This window comes from Dermacentor albipictus, chromosome 1 (assembly GCF_038994185.2).
Source record: "Dermacentor albipictus isolate Rhodes 1998 colony chromosome 1, USDA_Dalb.pri_finalv2, whole genome shotgun sequence".
Lineage (NCBI taxonomy): Eukaryota > Metazoa > Arthropoda > Arachnida > Ixodida > Ixodidae > Dermacentor > Dermacentor albipictus.
In genome coordinates, this window is record NC_091821.1 from 157,406,612 (window position 1) to 157,426,717 (window position 20,106).

The following is a 20,106-nucleotide window of genomic DNA, read 5'->3' on the forward strand; positions in this document are numbered from 1 at the left end:
CGTGCATATAAAATAAAATGGATGTGCCAGCTAGCACTGTTTAGAGTGTGCGGCTTGCGATGTACCTATAGCCAAAGATAACACCATCAACACAGACAACTTGAAGGAGGCTTTCTCCCTATCATTTATCAGTAAAGGATGACATCATGAGTTTAGCTGAGCAACTCTGAGCTAGGGATAATGGCTATCTCTTAACATCAAATTTTGTGATAAAAACGTAAATAAAAAGTTCACTTGTCTGGTTCAAACCAAGAACGTGGTGGACGCTCTGCTACTATTTTCCAACTACACTCCTTTGCATGCAAGAAAAAAAAAAAAAAACTTTGCGGATGTATGCCAATCTGAGCAACTGATACATCAAAGACAGCGAAGCTGTATAAGTAAGTTTTCACACCTTTCATTGAAAGTATCTTCTGGCTGTGTTTAGTGATGATTCATCCCTAATGCCCGCCTACACATTCTCACTGATGCCACATGGCTGCTTCGGGGCTCCCATTAAAACTGTGTTGCTGCACGACGTCAGCTTTCATTTTCAGTTTTCACCACCGCAGATCTGTGCGGAATTGAGTGTGCAAACCCTCCCCCTCAAAGGCGGGTCGCCGACGATGACTTTGGAAGCTCCCATCGGTCGACGGTTGAACGGCCGTTTCCCTCACCTAAACCTTCAACGTGGAGCTAGTAAGATGCGACGTGAGAAACAAAACAGCATGGATTTTGCTGGTTGAAAAAAAAAAAAAGAAAGCAGAAAGAATTTTTTAATTTCAGTAAAGTATACACAAAGACACTTTCATTTTGTAATCATTGATAATTACGTTTCAAAGCAATAATTCAACAGTCTAATGCAGTGTGCCCACTGAAATTTCAAGCTAGCACAAAATGTTAGGTCTTACACTTTTAAAATATATGAATTAGAAATATCGCATTGAGATGGTTGCGAAATCATTGTCATCTGCCACAAGTGCTTTTTCAAGGAGAAAGTAATGTCGCAAATTTGCAGCGACATTTTCTTGTTCAATTTTCATTTGAACTACTGTGTGCTTGTGTGAGTTAAAAGCATTCAAGGCAATGTACATTCACTTCTCCAACTTCAGAAGCAAGCACTTCTGCTGCTCAGTTATTTGCTAAATAAAGCATAATACGTCAACAATCGGTACAAATTGCAGCTATTCTTTCTTTTATTTTGCTTCACAAAATTTCAGACATCCCAAAAAATACATAAGGCCTTGAATGCAGAAAAACTGATGTACCCAGCCAAGGCCAGGTCAAATAGTTTGTACCATACAAGTGCGCAAATTCCCTTATACAATGGCCAACATACACATTAACTCTACTTCATTAAAGGAACAGACAACCTCTCAGAACATCAAGTGAGATAACCCCGCTGATGGAACGATTCCCTATCATAGTGGCTAAAACAAGCGATGTTTTTCTTGTTAAACATGGATTTATATTTTTAATTCATCACTAAAAGTAGCAAAAAATGACATTTGGCGCCCCACGCTGCAAAAACCTGAAGCTGTATAAGAGGTCCACGTCGTGACCTTCTACTAGTGTATGTGGTTACTGGTCTTTTTTATTAGTATTGGAATGCAGTATACTTTTTATTATTATCAGTTTTTCCTGACTTACAATCTGCAGATAAGCCTTCGTTTGTAGTGAGCAGAAAAGTGGTGCTGCCTTCGCCTTCATTTTTGATGAGTTGGCTTGGTTTGTCTATCGACAGAACGATGACGATGGGGGCCAGCCAGCCATGACGTAGGCATGTACTTGGGGAAAAACGCAGTACAAATATAAGAAATTTCAATACAGTGAAAGCTCGTTAATTCGAACTTCAATAATTCGAATTTATGGATAATTCGAACTGTACGATTCGGTCCGGCCAAGCTCCACAGAAGTCTATGTATAAAAAAGTCAGTTAATTCGAACGCGAGAAGGTTCCCTCACGGATAATTCGAACTACGCTCGCCTGGCACACGGCCAGAGAAACACGCCTACTGCCTACACACAAGGCTGTATTGCCTCCGAAACGGAGAGAACGGCGAGAGAAGGCAAAATCGGAAAAAAATCTAACCTGCGCGGGGTCAGCCAGAAGCCAGCGGCCGCTGCCGCCTCTCCGTTCTACGTAACCTCCGAGACTTCTTGCCCGTTGCGAATCTCGGAGGCTTTACAAATCTTGCACAGCTGCTAATGTTGTGCGGAGATGGCACGGCAAGCGCCAAAACACAGCGAATCAAGTACGTCGCAGCTGCGCTTGCAATCAAGAACCAACGAATCAGGGCCTTCGCCACCTTCACATGTTCAGCGTCTTTGTCTCGGCAGTCTTCATCGGTTGTGCACCTCCGTTTTCAGATTAGGAGGTATCGGCCATCGCGATTCATTGTGATGGTGTTAAGCCTCGACTAACGTTCGTTTCGGTGGACATCGGTGGTGGGGCACAGTCGGACCCAGAGCTTCGACTTGAAGATGGCGTGTGCCCGCAGCAAACGCCATCACTTTCTGACATGCCCTACTGCTTCCAAATCGCAGTGTACTGTTGCTCTCCCTCACTTTCGTTAGTTCGAACTTTCGTTAACTTGAACTCAAGCGGCTTCCTCTTGCGGTTCGAATTAACGAGCTTTTACTGTACAATGCAAACTTATTGCAACAGCTTTTTATTTTCAAAAGTGGTTGAGAAGGTCAAAATGTAGGTGGTTAACCACAGTTCCACTCATTCCCGTGAAAGCAGAACGATGGGTGGCTTTCACAATTTACGAGGCGGGCTGTCGACATCGCTCTTGCTTCTCAGTGTTGTTAGAGGAGGGACTCATACTTTTTTAGAGGCTGCTCAGATTGAAAAATTCTGCTTACAACATATCCGCTCGCTTTTGGAAGCAACCGCTACAGGTGTAAACACGACTGAGGGTGAGGTTTGCATAGCGCCATAAAAAACTAGGTCCTTACAAATCGGTTGTCAGTCCCTTTTAAATCCAGAAATGAAATATTGTTACAGGCACCTTAACATGGAAACAAATTGGTGCATCTTGTAAATAGGAATAAGTAGGTTTTAAATTTCATTCTTTTTCACATTATTTATATGTGTCGATTGCATTAGAACTTAGTATTTTCCTAATTTTGTAGAACATTGTAATGCGCAATAATTGCATCTTAAGCATGCAGATGGTGTAGTGTATCTTTTTTCTGTACATACATTGAAACTTGATATATGTGTGGATGTGTAAATGTACTGTTGCCATGTGAGGGCCTCCAAGCACATTCAAGCTGTTAGTCACAGCTTCTTGCCTAGGGGACCCCCAACAAATTTCTTAGAAAATAAAGTATTTTGTACAATACGGAGCTAGATGCTGTACACTCCGAGCCATTACACGCACACACATACATACACACACAGATATATAGTTTGAGCCACATACCTGTAATATATGAAAAGTTCTTCACCACTGAAAAACATGTGGCTGTGATGAGCGCAGATAAGAAAAAAAGAAAAAAAAAGAAAGTGTGGGGTTTCACGTGCCAAAACCACTATACAATTATGAGACACACTGTAGGGAAGTACTCTGGATTAATTTTGACTGCCTGGGGTTCTTTAACGTGCAGCCAATGCACGTCACATGGGCGTTTTAGTGTTTTGCCCCCATTGAAATGTGGTCACTGTGGCCGGGACTTCATCGTGCACTCTCGGGCTTAGCGGCGGAACGGCAAAGCCACTACCCCACCATGGTGGGCGAGCCCAAAGTCAGTTTGAATTATCAAGATTCCACTCCAGCTTGATTATGGTCAAGCAAAAACCACTAAACAAAGGTTACTTAACTGGCCCCTGCTCAATACAGATACAAGGAGCCTCTATATATACAAAAATACATACTGTTTTGTTCAAAAGAGAAATGAAGTACCTTTATTCATTGCTGAAATGTACAGTGGTCTAGAAAAATGACGAAAGTTCATAGTTCATAGAACTGGCAACACTTGGCCAGAATGTCACAAGCCTGTTAAGGAAATGAGCTCATACAGCCAAGCATTGTCTTGATGAAGGTGCATGCAAAGTGGAAGAGAAACATCAGTGCAGTTTCCAAATTTTGGAAATCAACAATTACTTTCTTCGTCTTAGTAGCAGCACTGAGACAGTTCTGGAATGAATAACAGAGAACATTCAAGATTGAAAGGTGACTTCAGCAGCGCAGCTGTAGCATCAAAAAGTTGCTTACTTACAGAGACATGTTACCATGCAAGAGCATACTTTTATGTTAAGTGCACTCGGGCATTGCAAAGTATGAAAAGGGCAATGTCTTGCCATAGTCTAGGTATTTGCAATATTCAGTCCACACTTGAGGCAAGGCTGTACACTGCTCAAAAATAAATAATATAGCTTCTGCAGCATCAAAAACTGACCATACTTCGCAAATGCCCAAACTAACTTTGATAATCTCTAGAGAAATATAGAACCCTGGGGTACAACTGCCTAGACATGCAACATCTGCTTGCAGTTCTCTCTGACAGTTCATTAGAACAGAGAAAATAAAGATTGTATGTACAGAACTAAACTACATATTTCTCACCTGCAGACATTTGCCCTGCATCGACAGCAGGATGCAAAAGCTCGAAAAAACATGAACAACTGTACTAATTCAAGCTTGGATGCAGACCCTTACATTATCACAGTGATGTGCATCAAAGCTTAGCCTCGCATGTGACAGAAATGAAATAAAAAAGGATGGAGGCGGCTAGTCACCAGTTGCTCTCAAGCTGTTATGCACAAGTCTTAGCTTTAAGATTAAATAACAAGCTTGCCAAGACAGGGCACTTTGTTAAAATCAAAATCACCGGTTCAACAAGAGTACATCAATGCATACCTAGTAATAGGTGACATTGGAAATATGTGTATATATGCAAAGGCTGCATGAACCTTCACTATGAACCCCCTTGTGTGGTTCCCTTTACAATATTCCTAAATAATGGGCAAGCCTCACCAAAGCAATATGGGACTCTCTCCCTCTGTTCAGGCAAAAGTTGCATGACTTTGGGTGCAACATTAGCAATGCACTATGATGCTGGAATTTTCCAACTGCCACAAAAGCCACCCTTTGCTTTGAAGAATTAGGTGATCTAAAGAAACAAGCACACAGCGATTAATAGATAACAAGCCACATTGTACAAATCAAATAAAACTTTCATGATAAGCACCATACTCTTTTTGCTAGTAAGACAGCTGCACTTTAAGCACAGACAACTCTGCTCCAAGCAGATTGACAGCAAAATTGAAAAGATACCATATGCTTCAACATATTTCTAAATAAAGATAAGTTCTCATGTCATTGTGACACCCAAGGCTCTACGCGAGTGTTCATAAACAACATAGCTAATGCTGACAGCAGGAGCCACTTTCATGAAGTTTGGAGTGATGCCACGATAAAGGCCACTGAAGCCTTCAGTGCGGACGATGCCTTTGATGAGTCCAATCATGGAGGTCCGCTCGTGTTTTCCATCTGCAGTACATGAGACACACCAACACCTCAATTCGATTACCTCACATGAGATAACAGAGCATTTTCTGTTGTTGTAACAGTTATTGCGAGACTTAAAGGCGAATTCAGTAACGCATCTTCTCAAACCAAAGCACCCCTCAGTTTTTCATGCCCAAGAAAACAAAAGTGAAAGATTGGAAGCAAATAAAATATAATTTAAAGTCCAGGTTAGATTTTTTTTTTTTTTACAGAAACTCAAAATTAAGCAGTTCAAGCTCTCGTCGAATGTAGGAAATATTATGGTTGATGAGAAACTACTGCTCGCTGTCAGCACACTACAGCTGCTCACTCAGTTTGTAACAGTTATGAAGTCTTTCATGCCGCCTCTCTGGATGCTACTCTTGTTGCTATTGGTATATACCGTAACGAACTGTCCTTCTGTTCTTTTAAGCCTGTTTGCCACAACATTTGCTTGAAGGGCAAAAGCATACATCCAATGACAAAGGCAGTGCTGAAGTTATAAGCATGATTTCACTCAGGTGTTGAAATATATGAAACCAAAATATTCACAGCTCATGTCTGCCTGCACATGGCATCAACTGCATATAGCTGGTAGGTGAAATGCATGGCAGGAGTAGAATTTCTGCAACTAGAAACTATACAAATGCTGACTTTCTACAGGTGAAAGTACTGCAACTGTTGACAGTGTTACAGAAACTAGTGGTCATACTCTGCCAAATGTTGCCGACAAATGCTTTCCACAGTCTCACAGTCAAACAAGAACACGTGTTCGTCGTGGGCATGACTGCTACTGAAGATCTTCTGTTACCGACTGCTCTAGGCTCAGTCACACATTGAGCTTACATAGAAATATGAGAGTCGAGATTATGAAATAATAAAAAAAAAAAAATGGCAGAGCGCAACTCATTTGAAATTAACCACTTGCATACTAGCAGGCTATTACACGAATGTGAAAAACAAACATTGCCCTGCAACCGAACAAGTATGAGTATTGCTGGTGACAACCCAAGAATTGAGTGGAAAATACCACATGTTCAACTTCACAGAATTCATATATGTGCCAGCCAATTATATTCCCTGATTCCCATGTTGTCACAGCAGAAATGAACTTCTTTCAATGTGGACATGTCTCGAGGGCTACATTTTGTAGCATGGATAGCAGGTACAGTGCGGTTGTGTAGGCAAAGCTTGCACTGAATTCTTGGGCTGTCACCAAGTACAGTATAGGAAAGAACACAGAATGAGCGTGGACTCGCGCTCGTCGTCCTTGTCCATTTGTGTACGGCTTCCAATGGATCACTTCCAACTTGCCTACTTTACCAAACTTTGGTCGATGAACTGTACAGCTTATCAATGAGAGGAACTTGGCTAACCAGAGTACCTTAAAGGAAATCTACTGTAGTTTCCCGATAAGCTATCAGTGGGGAAAAAGCAAGATTGATGCATAATATTTTCAGGCAGCAGTGCAAGACTTGTAAAATAGTGTAAACATGTGGAAGGGTCATAGTATTTGCTGAACTCTTTGGATAGGTTAGGATAGGATAGGACAGTTTTCCAGCAGGAAACAGTGAACTGGACAGCAGGGAACCAGACACATGACACGCCGCTGTGTGGAACCATGTGACGATGGTTCGTTTTACATTCTTGGAATGGTCGGAGTCATATGGCAGAAAACTGCTCCGTGACCAAGACTCGTACTACCAGATATGTGTCTTCTTCCCGTCTACCCTTGTCAGTGTTTTCTACTGGAAATTGCAAATATGTAGCTTCCCAGCACCACTTAGGTCTCTTCAGCTGACAACCCTTAATTTGCTAGAAATACATAAACTGGAGGTTTATGCTAACAAATAATCAATGTCACTGTCAAATTGCATGTTCAACAAATGCACGGTGTCAGATTTTACAGCGAAGCTGTTAAGGGCTATTTTCCCCACTATCGTGTCCGTGTGTAGAAAAAAATCCCGAAGATAGGGCAATACTGAGCCGACCTGCGGCGGAGATGATGGAGGCATTAAGTACACCCCATACGTGGGCCGATCCCAAAGATAGTACAATAACCGGCCAACCTATGGCAGAAGTGAAGCAGGCATTAGACACTCCCCATACATGGGCCGATCCCAAAGATAGTGCAATACCGGGCCGACCCGTGGTGGAGGTGAAGCAGGCGCTAAGCACTCCCCATATGTGGGCCGACCTGCGGTGAAGGTGCAGTTCGCTATTAAGGTGCCCACATACATAGCTTCGCTGGTTATCCTTCTTCACAGAATGGAAGGGCACTGAGTTTTTTTGAAATTTTTATATGTCATGGACCAAAGCAGTAATACCCTTACTTAAATGGGACATTTGACTCTTCTGTTACATTACTAGGTGTACTGAGATGGCACTTCCAGCTTTGCATTTTTTTTTTTTACATGAAGGTCCTAGACCTCAAAAGGCCTTGAAAAAATACTGGCAAGCCTCAGAATGCCCTAAATAATTAACGATAATTTTCTACGAGTCAGTTTGGCTTCGGTGGAGCTTCGAGCATTGCGTGAGTGAAGACTGCTTGTGGGAAAAGCCACGTGGGTCATGGGAGGACGTCATGGAGGTCATGGACGTCCGAAGGGCATTGATAGAGACGGCGAGCTGACCGATTCAGGACTCTGAGCAGGCCATGATAGAGGGCTTTGGTGTTGAAGAGAGAGCGGCGACAGAAAGAGAAGTCGTGTCATGGGCGTGATCACTGAGCTGAGCAAGGCGGTCGAGGGTCAAATCTCCTGTAGCGGCCAAGACAAGGCAAGTGGACTCTGGCAAGCACTGCAGGAAGAGCTCCTTCAAAAGCGCACTGTTCGCATCAACAACAGCCCAAGAGCTGGGAACGGCGGCGATCTCCAAGCTCCTCAGAGGTGAAGAAGGTGCTGGAGGTGTGCGCTCTCAGATGCTGTGGTGCAGTCCAAAATACTCTGCTCCACTTGCTGGTATGGGGCATCTCAAAGGGGCAGCGATGACGTCCGCCACCTTGTCAGCAACCTCAGGAGACAGGTTCGCAAATAAGTGGCAATACCGAGAAGTCTCCAAAGTGATGTGGTGTAGATCGAAGGAGGCTTCGACCTGGGTGAACCAAACCTGTGGGTCCTTGCACCAGAATGTGGGCAAGCGAAGCTGTAGCACTGTGATGTCCTGTGGGCGTGAGGTAGTGTCAAGTGGAAGGTTGCCTGACAGCGGCAGGTTGTTGGGGTCGGTCATCTCGTAGTCCGGAGTCACCAATGTCGTGAATCCAGCGGTTGCAGTGGAGCGCTGGAACCAGACGACGAGCGTAGCAGGCTCTTAGAATGGACTAGCGCGTGCCATGCTTGCGCTGCAAGCGCACGCCACCCAACTTTATTTTCCTCATCTTTTGCGGACTGAGAGTGCTGACCTTTAGCGTCCGTGCTAACAGAGTCGGTGGGCACTACAATGTCATGACATCGAAGGTGGTCATGTGGGAGCAAAACATTATAATGTTTTGGCAGTCACTCTGACTCGCCCGGTTGTCCGCTATGCTGCTACGGTCGAACCTACTTCTGAAATACCAGTTTTAACACTATATTGAACATAACAATGAGAAGCCCCACTGCTGTGAATTTTTGCATGTGTTTATGGTAAAATAAACTGCTTACTACAATGTTCCTATGTCAAATTACAGGTTATAACAATTAAATCTAGCTACTAGGTGTCTGCGCCGAAATGAAAAAAGCAACTTGCTGCATGTGGCACACCTTTGCCACATCACCAGCCTTGCGCAAATCTCCCTTCCACACTTCCGAAACACGAGTCAGAGGGATGGAAGGGAGAGCTGCACGCTGCTTGCGATGCAGCAAAGGCATGTGCAGCAAGCTTGCAGTTTTCTTTCTTTTTCCAGCATTTTGCATTCTTCTTTCCTTTCAATGCAGGTACCCTGCAATCAGATTTAAGGAACATTGTAGTAAGTGGCTCATTTTTACCACAGAACACATACAACAGTTTACTGTGACAGCGTGGTTATAAGTGGATTCAACTGTACTTCTTTCTGTCTAGCTGAAATGTTTAATGTCGGTCCCCTCTGTTAATGTTTTTTTTTGTGCGACCTGGTTATAACACGTATCCATTAGAGCAAACAAATATTGAAGACACTTGAGTATTACTATAAGTGGGTTCAACTCACTTGCATATAAAATCCAATATGGCAGCACAGCAGGTGTGCTACAAATGAGTTAGCTGGAGTGATAAACCAGTGGTAGCCAGTAGCAGCATAGCAGATCTGCTTTTGGGCTAGAGGTCATAGGTTCGAGATGCAAAAGCGGCTGTGTACTTAGATTTAGGTGCCCGTTTAAGAAATCCAGAAATGGTTTTGGCATGGTTTTGGCATAAGACGTAAACCCCAGGATTTATTTTATGTGCTAAAACGTCAAGAGGTTCTGCTGCTACGTGCCTACCTTCTGCAGCATGGTACATGCATTGAAAGTGAAACTGATTTGTAGAAAAGCTATTATTTTGGGCATTCTGAGGTGTGCCAGTATTTTTTTTTTTTAGGGTTTTGATGCCTAAGACCTTTAACAAATTTAAAAAAAAAATGAAAAGTAGAAAATTTCCTGCTAGTACTCCTTAAGCTTTCAGCATAAAGTAATTCAATGCACGACACTTTCTCTTGATTGAGGTCCACAGCCTGGCCACTGATTAAAACATTAACTACAAACAAAACTTGAGCACATTTTTAAAAATAATTTCATAAGAACTATAACGAATAATTGGTCTGTCAACAGTTAATTTTAGAATGTAGTGCAAAATTGCACAGCAATGTTTTGTTATAGGCTTGTGGGAAGCAAACGTCCACAGAGACTTCTACCCTTGTTAATATGACCAGGCAAAAAGAAATTAAGAGCAATAGACGCATTTGTGCTTTGGCTGTTCTAAACCTGCTGGCACTACCATTGAGGAGATGATTAAGGGGAAATAATATACAGGGGCGCGATCGGAGATATTCTGTTCAATACGCGTTCTGTTCGGTTGCAACGTCGCAATGTGGCAGTACGGAAAATTGGAGAGAGCAGCCAATCAGGAAGCGGTTACCTCCCCGGAAGTCTGTCGTTTGTCGTCTGCTTGCTGACAGTATACTTCAAAACGAAATGTTTCTCGTCTTCCAAATGAATGAAATCTTTATCTAAAAAAATGTATTTTTTCTTCTAAAGCCCAAACACGTTTTCAAAAAGTAGTACGTGTGACTACTGCAATTTATACCTATTAGTTTCCTTGCGTCGTTCCTAGGTGGTGTCTCGCACAGCGAGAAGAAAAAAGAAAAAGAAACGATGGGAAGAGTGGCGCACTTTTCAAGAGGCAGCGACAACATTCCAGTGGCTCGCTGGCACCGATGATGGGGTCGATTTCGCTGTACAACCAACAAATTATTTGTTTCGAGAAATGAAAACGATGCCGGGATTCACTTTCTGCCATTTCTACGAACGCGTTTCGCACTGCCACCCGCTCTCCTCCTTCCTCTAGAAATGCCAGCGCAACAACCTAAGTTCGCAACAGAAGCGCCATTTTCTCGAATTAAACTATGGATTGGATCCAAACGTGCCATGCCGCAGCCGCTGGTTGGATCCAATCCACCAGATGTGCCATGCGAAGCTGTATGATCGCTTCAAACTTCCCAGCTCCTGTCGGGTTCGGCGCCTAGCTGACGAAATGCTCGGTGGGAGGATGATCGACAGGAGCGTGTCGTCATTTTGACGTCACCAAAAATGTGGCTGCGCCCCGCGGCTGGCGACGTTGGCGCGGAGTAGGCCAATCGCGCGCGCCGGTAACCGAACGAACGCGCTGAACAACCATCTCCGATCGCACCCCAGATCTGGAATAAAGCAAAGCTCTGATGTTAGTCATGATAATGTCACGTTTTAGTGATGGTAAACAATTAAACGGTGCCAAAAAATGCAAGTTAATCTAACTTTTGACGGGGTGAACTTGTGTGCAGAAAGATGGTCAACACTCGGGCCACAATCATAGTGGCGAGCACACTTGTTGGCTGTCAAAAACAATCTGATGGGCCGAGTTTATCTGTTATTTATACATGTCACTGCGCATTCCACATTAATCACTGACGTGTGGGCAACCTGATCAGACATGGCTGCTTTACTATAGAATAGATGACAATGCTAAAAAATAATTGAAGGTGCATCTCACACTGAACAACTTGATAATTTTACTGATAATCCGTTAGAAATGAACCCCACGAAAAAGTAAAACAACAACAATGCATGGCAATATATGCACACTGCAGCAGAAGTATGCACAAAGGACACACAACATAGCAGACAAACATCACCACAAAGCTGGAATGCTGCATTAAAAATTACTTTTTTGCTAGCAAAATTCAGCCAATGGAGAGTTTTAATGTGTGCACAAGCTTCTTATTGTTTACAATTTACCAGGTTACTGGAGCAGTGTATGGCATCAACAACACTAGTAGCAACATCTTGTGATGCAAAGTTTAACCAGAAATCACACAAAGGTAATACTGCAGTGTCGTACCAATACCATAGTGACATAATTGTTATTGTGAAGTCCTTTTATGATATACCTTTGACAAGAATACTTGCGTGATACAAAAAATTTTAAAACTCACTGTAGCTGGACAAAGAATCGCAAGGTATCGCAACCAGCTTTGCTGGTGCAGTTTACAGCTGCAGTAACCCATTAAACCGCAAATGGTAAAAAAGTTTACAGACAAACTAAAACTCTATTCTATGGGTCTCCTACTCGGTAATTGCTCCTTTTACAGTGGCTACATATACATGAATCTGACAGGAACGGGTCAAGTGAGAAGTCGGGCTCAGACAGTTGACTCAACAGCATTTACATGAACATCTGACGGGTTGAGATTGCGACAGCCTTCATAGAGGCCAGAAGTTAAGACAATGCGTCCAGTTAATTGGTTAAGACAATGTGTCCAGTTAATCACTGCTGGCTTTGGATCACCGACCCGACCCGTCTGTGTTTACATGTGCGCTTCAATTGGGTCAGGCTGAGTCAACCTACCCCGTGTGGTTGGACTGGCTCAGTCTGATGCGATGGCACTCACATGAACTTAACAAGCTGATTCCAGCCCAACAAGCTGACTTGACTCGCTTCTGTTGGGGTGATGTAAATGCCCTGACTGAAGGTAGTAAGCGGCTAATTCAGGGTGTCTACCAAATTGACATTTCCAAATTTCCCGAGTTTTCCAAGTTCTCTCCGAGTGCCTTCGCAAAATTCACTGAGTGACAGAATTTCAAGACAGGTTGACACCATGTCGCCCGATGCTGTCACTCTGTAGTAAGCATGCTAAAAAAAAAAGAGAGAGAGAGAGAGAGAGAGAGCGAGAGAGAATTAATCCAGTTTGAATAGTAAGAAGCAGCGTTTATTCAAAAAGAAATCGGAAGGGAGGGGTTAGTAAAATGCACAGCGACTAAGATATCGTTGAAAAATATGGTAAAACTTTTTGCAAATCAAGCTGAACATTCTCAAATACATGTACGAATAAAATGGAGATGCATACACAAGCAGTTATTTTCATATCTCCCCTTTAGTCACGAATTATGATCAACTGTGAATACATGTTAAAAACACAGATGGTGCTTGAGACTCCACTGAAAGCAAATCAAGGTGGTAGAGTGACTCTTTGAGCATTTTATGAGTCATCATAATTACATAGTAACTAAATATTTGAGTATGTAAAATCAGTCATGCTATGCTTCTTCATAAAAAGGATTAAATCCCTCGCTCAAATTATATGCACAAGTTATTCATTGGTCTCAAGCATTTCAAAAAGAGAGAGAGAGAACAAAGATTTAATAATGCAAGTCAGTGAGAAAGAGTTTTCTTCACCCAAGGCAGGTGGCCTCCTCAGTCAAGGTAGCCATTGGCCCTTGCTGTTTCCCTGGCCTGGTTCACCAGCTTCCAAGCTGGCCTTCCAAGTCCAGGGCCACGAGTATGGCCTCCCACAATTCTTGTCGGTCTTCTTCTGTGCTTTTGTTTTCAGTTCTTGATTGAGCTTTTTGATTTTTGGGTTCAGCAAGACACCCCATCACCATGTGACAAAGGGTGTCCGGCGCCCCGCGGGATAGGCAAAGGTATGAGAATTGGGTGGGGTGCATTCTGCGCATTACAATGCAGTATACATAGGAGTGAATGAATTTGGAGACGCCGCAGAGCAGCTGTCTCTTTGCTGGTGAGACTGGGGTGCAGTAAGGGGTATACCCTTCTTTCTAATTTGTAATGCTGCAGGATATCCAAATATTTTCGGGGAATATCCTCGGACCTTGTCGTCTTTCGTAACTTTTCTGGCAGGAAAGCCCGGCTTGTATGATCTCGGGCTGCGGCATGTGCTGCGTCGCTTCCTGCCAGTGACTCGTGGCCAGGGGTCCAGATGACGTCGGGATTTTCAGAGCTTGGGTGGATATCATGCCTTTTCGGAAATTACGACATGCGGAGGTGGCCAGTGCTATTGGCACCTCTTCGGCCGTGTCCGAATCTATTGTGAATATTGTTGCAGCGGCCTTTTATTTGCCTTTGGTATTAATTACAGTTACTGCGAAAGCAGGTATCCTGGAATACTTAGCCGCATCTATGAATCTTGTGTTAAGGTCTGCAGATAATTTCTTGTGGACTGCTCTTGCTCTTGCCCACCATCTTTCCTTATGAAAGTTTGGATGAATATTGCGGGGTACAGGTGCCGCTAAGGTTGAGTCTCATATGTGTGTTGGGAGTCTAGATTTTTCGTCTGATTTTGCAGTTGCCTCCACATCGTAACCCAGCCAAAGGAGCACATGAGTCAATTGAGTCTTCAATCGGGCTTGTTTTGTGCACTTCTGTGAGTTACTCCCACGTATTGTGCAGGCCGAGTTTGAGTAATCGTGCCATAGATACTTTTTCGGGAATTCCTAATGCAGTCTTGGTAGCTTTTCTAATCATGCTGTTTCGTTTTTCAATTTCTGCATTCTTCAGGGCCAGATAGGGGATGCCCGATGCGATCTGGCTCGTGATGGGTGCCTGTACGATATGCAGCGTTTCTTGTTTTTTGAGGCCGTGTCTTTGGTTTTCAACTCTCTGAATGAGGTGCGACACTTAGGTGAGCAATGTTAAAAGTTTAGGGAGGGTCACAGCTTCCGACCCGTCTTTATGTATGACAAGGCCAAATATTCGCAACGACTCCACTCGTGGTATTTAGATTCTGTTAAGTGTTATGCTCAGGTCAGGTTGCTTATAGGCTGGTGGGCTGCCTCGAGTTCTCGCTGTGAGCAGCAGCAGTCCTGATTTTTCGGGTGAACAATGTAATTCGCATTGTTTAAGTAAAGTTCGATGCAATTTACTGCCTTGGCCTGTAGATGGTGCTTTGGTTCATATTGTTATATCGTCTCCATAAAAGGCGTGACTGAGCCCTTCTATTTTGTTTAGTTCTTTAGGCAATTGTATCATTGTGATGTTGAAGAGCAAAGGCAAGATTACCGACCCTTGAGGCGTTTCCTTGTTTGGCATTTAAAAGTTTTCGGTTCTTAGGTTGCCGACCCCAATGGTGGCTGTTCTGTCTGACAAGAAGTTTTGTACGTATCGAAACAATCGCTCACCACAGCTGGTCGCCTGGAGGTTGTGGAGTACCGCCTTGTGTGTCACGTTGTCAAAAGCACCCTTGACATCGAGTGCAAGAATGGAGTACGTGTGATGTTTCCCCAGGTAGTCTATTAGGTCTTCTTCGAGTTGGAAAAGCACATCTTGCGTGGAAAGATGTTGCCTGAAGCCAAACATTATTTTGGGCATCAGGTCATTGTCTTTGAGGCGATGAGTGAGACGTTCGTGCACCGTGCGTTCCATCAGCTTTCCTGCACACAATGCCACGGAAATGGGGCGTAGATTCCCTACTTGCAGCAGTTTATTGGGCATTGGGATCATAGTGATTTCGGCCTGCTTCCATGCTGCTGGGATCTTGCCCCTCTCCCAGGTTCATATAGTTTAGTAGATTGTTTACCGATTCCTTTTTGAGATTTTGGAGGAATTTTTTAGTGACCTTGTCCATTCCCAGTGAGGTGTTTTGAGTTAGCTTTGCAAGTGCTGCCCCGATCTCTGCATGGAAAAAGAGTCCGTCCAATTCTTGACTGGGTGTGCCTTTGTATGGCTTTGGATTACTCTTGCTTGGAGCTTTTCTTCCCATGAGCTTATTTTGTATTTCTTCCACTACTTGCTGCTCTGTATCTTGGTAATAGTGGAGCAACTTTGTAATGTTATGTCTGCTGTGTGTTGTTTTGCGTTGTTGGTAAAAGCGACTTGAGAATTTGAGAATGTGCCATGTCTTTCTCACACTCAGCATGCCTTGAAGTAAGTCACACGTTTGGTTCCAATTTCGTTTGCTAAGCTTCTCAGCGTACACTTCGGCCAATTGAGTAATATGGGCGAGGCATTGGTTGAGTTTCCGGTTGTGTTTCATCTTCTTCCACCGTTTGAGAAGCCCTCTTCAGGCTTCCCATAGGTGGGGGAGGTGTGGGCCAACTGCTGGTGTGTCCGTCGTCAATTGAATTTCCTTAGTGCGCTTTTTGGCTTCCTTGACAACGGTGCAGAGCCAAGCTTCAATGTCTTCAATTTTACCGGCTTTGTCACTTTTCCTGAAACCGACCCAGTCTGTGATTTTCGCTTTCTTGGTTTGCATCTGTTCCTTACCGTGCAGTACTTCAAAGTGTATAATATGATGATTGCTGCCCAGGTCCTCCTCGAGTCTCGTCCACTAGCCCGACTGGTACCCTCAGTAAAGGTCAGATAGCGGTTGGGGTCGCGAGAGACACTATAGTCCATTCTCGTGGGCGCATGCGGATCATTCCACAACATCACGTGATATTGCTGTACTGTCGTGCACATTCGCTTCTTTCTTAGTGGTTTGATGGTATCCCCAAGCCGTATGTGGTGCATTAAAATCAACCATCACTACAATCTTGTGGCCTCTCGATAGTTGTCTGGTTTCCCTGTGGAGCATATCAAAATACTAAAGGGGATCTTTGGGCGGGCTGTAGACACAGAGGACGAAGAGGCTCTGGTGCGTCTTCCTTTCCGGTATTATTTCAATTAGGGTGTGCTCAGTTTCCATGTGCGTGGGATCGTGCTTGTAGACCGTGTGAGTCTTCTTGGTGAGAAAAGCAGTGCGGTGTGTGCCAGCATGTGTCTCGTATCCTTGGATTTTGAAGTCTTTGCTGTACAATCCTTCGAGGGCAATGACCTCAGGCTGTTCAAGTTCTGTGAATTCTTGAAGATTTGTTCATTTGTTTCGAAGTGATCTGCAGTTCTATTGCCAGATCTTGAAAGGCTGACGCGGGTGCTTTTTCCTTATCCAGCTTCCCATTCTGTTCTAATTTGTCGTCCGTGTCGGTGTTTCTGACCTGTCTGTTGGCATCATGCATGTCAGTTTGCACCTTCTTTCATGAATGCTTATCGTCTAGTGTGGCTCTTGTGACGAAATCCTGCTTAGCGTAGGTATTGAAGCTGCTGATGTCTTGAAATGGTGCTTGGATTGGTGCCAGTTATTGAGTTTTGTATTGATGTAGCTGTTGCATGACTTACTGGACAGTTAGTCCCATTGCTTTCTAGATTTCTGTCTTGATCATCACTTGCAACTCTTCCTTGGTAAAGATTTTGGAGTCGCTTGATTTCGCTCTGTTACCCTTGATAATGATATCTTGTTCCTTGCAGCGTTGGACGAGTTTTCCTATGAACGTTTGTTGTCTAGCTTGGCTTGAACTTAGTTTTCCCTCCATTTCTTCGAATTCCCTATTTGTGCTTTTGCCAGTCACAATATCTGCATACAACATTCTCTTTTGTGAACTAGATCACGATCTTGAGCCTGACCTGGACCTAGGTTGGCTTGATCTGGATCTCGTGCTGCTACGGGATGGCTGAGGAAAGGGGGTAGTAGGGAGCAAGGCGCTGCTGCTGCTGCTGCTAGATGTTATTGGGTCAAGGAAGTCTGAATGCGAGCGCAGATCTCATTTTTGCTGCTTTTCTTTTTGTGCTTGTTCCTGCTTTTGCCTAACTCTGAAAGGTGGTGGCGCTGACTTTAGCTTTTTCTTACATTCCCTTCCTGCTGTTTCATGTGGAAGCTGGCATATTTTGCATACTGGTGTGCATTCGTGGTCTAGGGGCTGTCCAATTTTACCACAAAAATGACAGAAGCTCTGTTTTGGGTGTGGACAGATATCTTGCTGGTGCTCAATGTCACCACACAGTTTGCAGTACTGTATAAACTTGGTATGGCTCCACCGACTTTAATTCTCAAAGGAACATGCGGTCTTTCGAAGTAGATCAGGGCCGAGCTTGACCTTCCAAGCATCCTTGCGTCTATGACCGTGTATGTGCCCTCTGGCGTGATTTTGGACATGAGGTCTTCATTAGTCATTCCTGGCTTTAGGTCATGTACTACACCTTTAACAACATCTTCTCGGACTTTTATATTTGCATTAAGCTTGTAAACAAGTCTGCCTAGTTGAATTTCCTGGATCTTGAAGGGCACTTTGTGGGCAAGCTCAGTATCTGTGCTGCTGGCTAAAATGACATTATCTTGCTTCTGCACTTGCACTGTAACATTCTCATTGAAAGTCGGCAGTAACATTCCACTTGCTGTGCATATTGCTTGTGTTATTGCAAGCTATGAGCATTTAGAAAGTTGAAGTCCTGCCTGCAGTCGGTAGACAATCTTCTCTTCCTCTCTCGGTATTTGGAGGAATTGCAGCCTTGTCCTTGTCATTTTTAGAATAGCCTTCTTCGAGTCGGTCGTTGACTGTACACTGGGAACTCCTCCAGATGGCAACACGGCGTCAAAGACAATTCGTTACGATTCCTCTCTGTTACTCGAGCCAGCATTACCGCAACTTTCGTTCCTTTTCAATAAAATTACAACTAATTTTCCCTGATAGAAGCACAAATTCTCTGAGTTCTCCCCGAGTATTTCCAGACAATTCAAAATCCCCGGTTTTCCCGGTTGGTAGACACCCTGTAATTAAAAAAATTTCTCAGCTGCCTGTGTGACTGCAACATGGCCACTACCAGAGTACATTCAGCTGTGGTGGGCAGCTCGCCTGCAATGTAATGGAGATGCGGCCGGAACGCTGCTATACTCGTGGGCAACGGTTTTTGGCTATGAAGCGAAGGCTCCGGAATCAAAGCGTGCCTCTTCTACCACTGCTGGAAGAAGTCCGGCAGTTTAGTTCACATATTTTTACATGGTAAATAGGGAACAATATTTTTTTTATATATCACTTAATTTGAAGCAATACATCATATTCACCAGTGAGCTACTGATATTTTATGGTATTTTTCGTTTGCAATTTGCAGTTTTCACACACGTGAGACCGTCACACGTTTTATGCATATCTAAAAGGCAAAATGGCACCCACGTATTTTAGTGAGTGTTTGTTGCTTGCTGTTCTGCCAATCAACTCCCCGGAGACTGTTGATCAACTTAAGCAACAGAAGACTGTTGAAGCACATAAAACAAGTGTTTGCAGTGTCTACACAGAAAGCAAATGAACCCATCTGGAAAGTGCAACCGTCGGCACGTAAAACGAGCAAGCAAACTGACCGCTGTGATGGCTCTACCGACACCAGCGTTGGTTGTACTTACATGTCCTAACCGACATCGAGGCCATATGGCCACCTTGGGGCTTCAACGCAGGCTGCATTGCTAGAGCTCAGCACATATCGGATATGTATAAACATTGATTGATTCATGCCATGGTATTTGGCTTTGTCTTCACTAAAGTAAAGAAGTGCGGGGTCGAAGAAATCGAAATCGAAACCAGTGCCAAGTTCGCACTGACTACATGGCGTATGAATACAGTCATGTGCAGAAGCTCCACCACCGTAGCTTTCACTTCGTAGCCAAGAAAAGTTGTCTGCGAGTACAGCATCTGTGCCCCAACTTCTGCAGTATCATTGGCTTACAAATTGCCAAGAAGAACAGCATGTCAACCTATCCACGAACACAAGCTAGTATAAGTGAATATACTAATGTATTGGTCAATAGATTATTATAATGGGCAAGCCAAGAGCCATATGCTGCTGTTGAAGTGGGCGACATAGGTGAGTAGCACTGGAACAGTAAATTTTTTTTTCACATAATTGTGCAAGAAACATACACATAAAAATAAAAGTACAGCTCAGCCCACTCATAATGTAACCGCTTATGGTGCAGGGCCAGATATAATGCAGTCTTTCCTGACTCCTGTTTATCTTCCCATAGAGCTCAACGTACAGGTTAGCCCAGTCTTAGTATTAACAAGGTGTAGCATGGTTGCGCTCTGTGGAGTGCCAATGCACACGGCGCGGCCGCACATCGAAACTAAGCGGCACAGGCGCACAGAGGCTTCGAGTCGGGGCTTCCTGTCGTCTGCTAAAGCACGGCAGGGCACTGTGCTTGCTTGGCTGTGAAGCACGCCTAACTTTCTGTACGCTTGTAGTGCCCGAGCACGCCGCAATCGCACTGCGGGAAAGTGCACTTTACTCGCTGCGGCGTGTTGTGTAGTTTCCGCGTATGACAACTGAGCGGTTCCTCTGCTCAGCGCCATGATCCCAGTTAAATGCATGTATTGTGGCAAACTTTTCAGGACTGGTTTGCTTT

The 20,106-nt window shown here is 43.9% G+C and overlaps 1 protein-coding gene across 5 annotated transcripts in view; it reads right to left on the minus strand.

Annotated features, from left to right (window-relative positions):
* Nucleotides 1–3,864: 3,864 nt before the first annotated feature.
* The window catches only part of LOC135916576 (calcium-binding mitochondrial carrier protein SCaMC-2-B-like), a 94,886-nt gene continuing 78,644 nt past the window's right edge, over nt 3,865–20,106 (minus strand). For 3 of the 5 annotated variants that reach the window (XM_065450013.1, XM_065450012.1, XM_065450016.1), the window contains exon 10: nt 3,865–5,480. In XM_065450013.1, the coding sequence (XP_065306085.1) occupies nt 5,302–5,480 (179 nt within the window). In that variant the 3' untranslated portion in view covers nt 3,865–5,301. The remainder of the gene's footprint in view (nt 5,481–20,106) is intronic. The other 2 variants (XR_011509267.1, XM_065450015.1) reach the window with 2 other exon arrangements.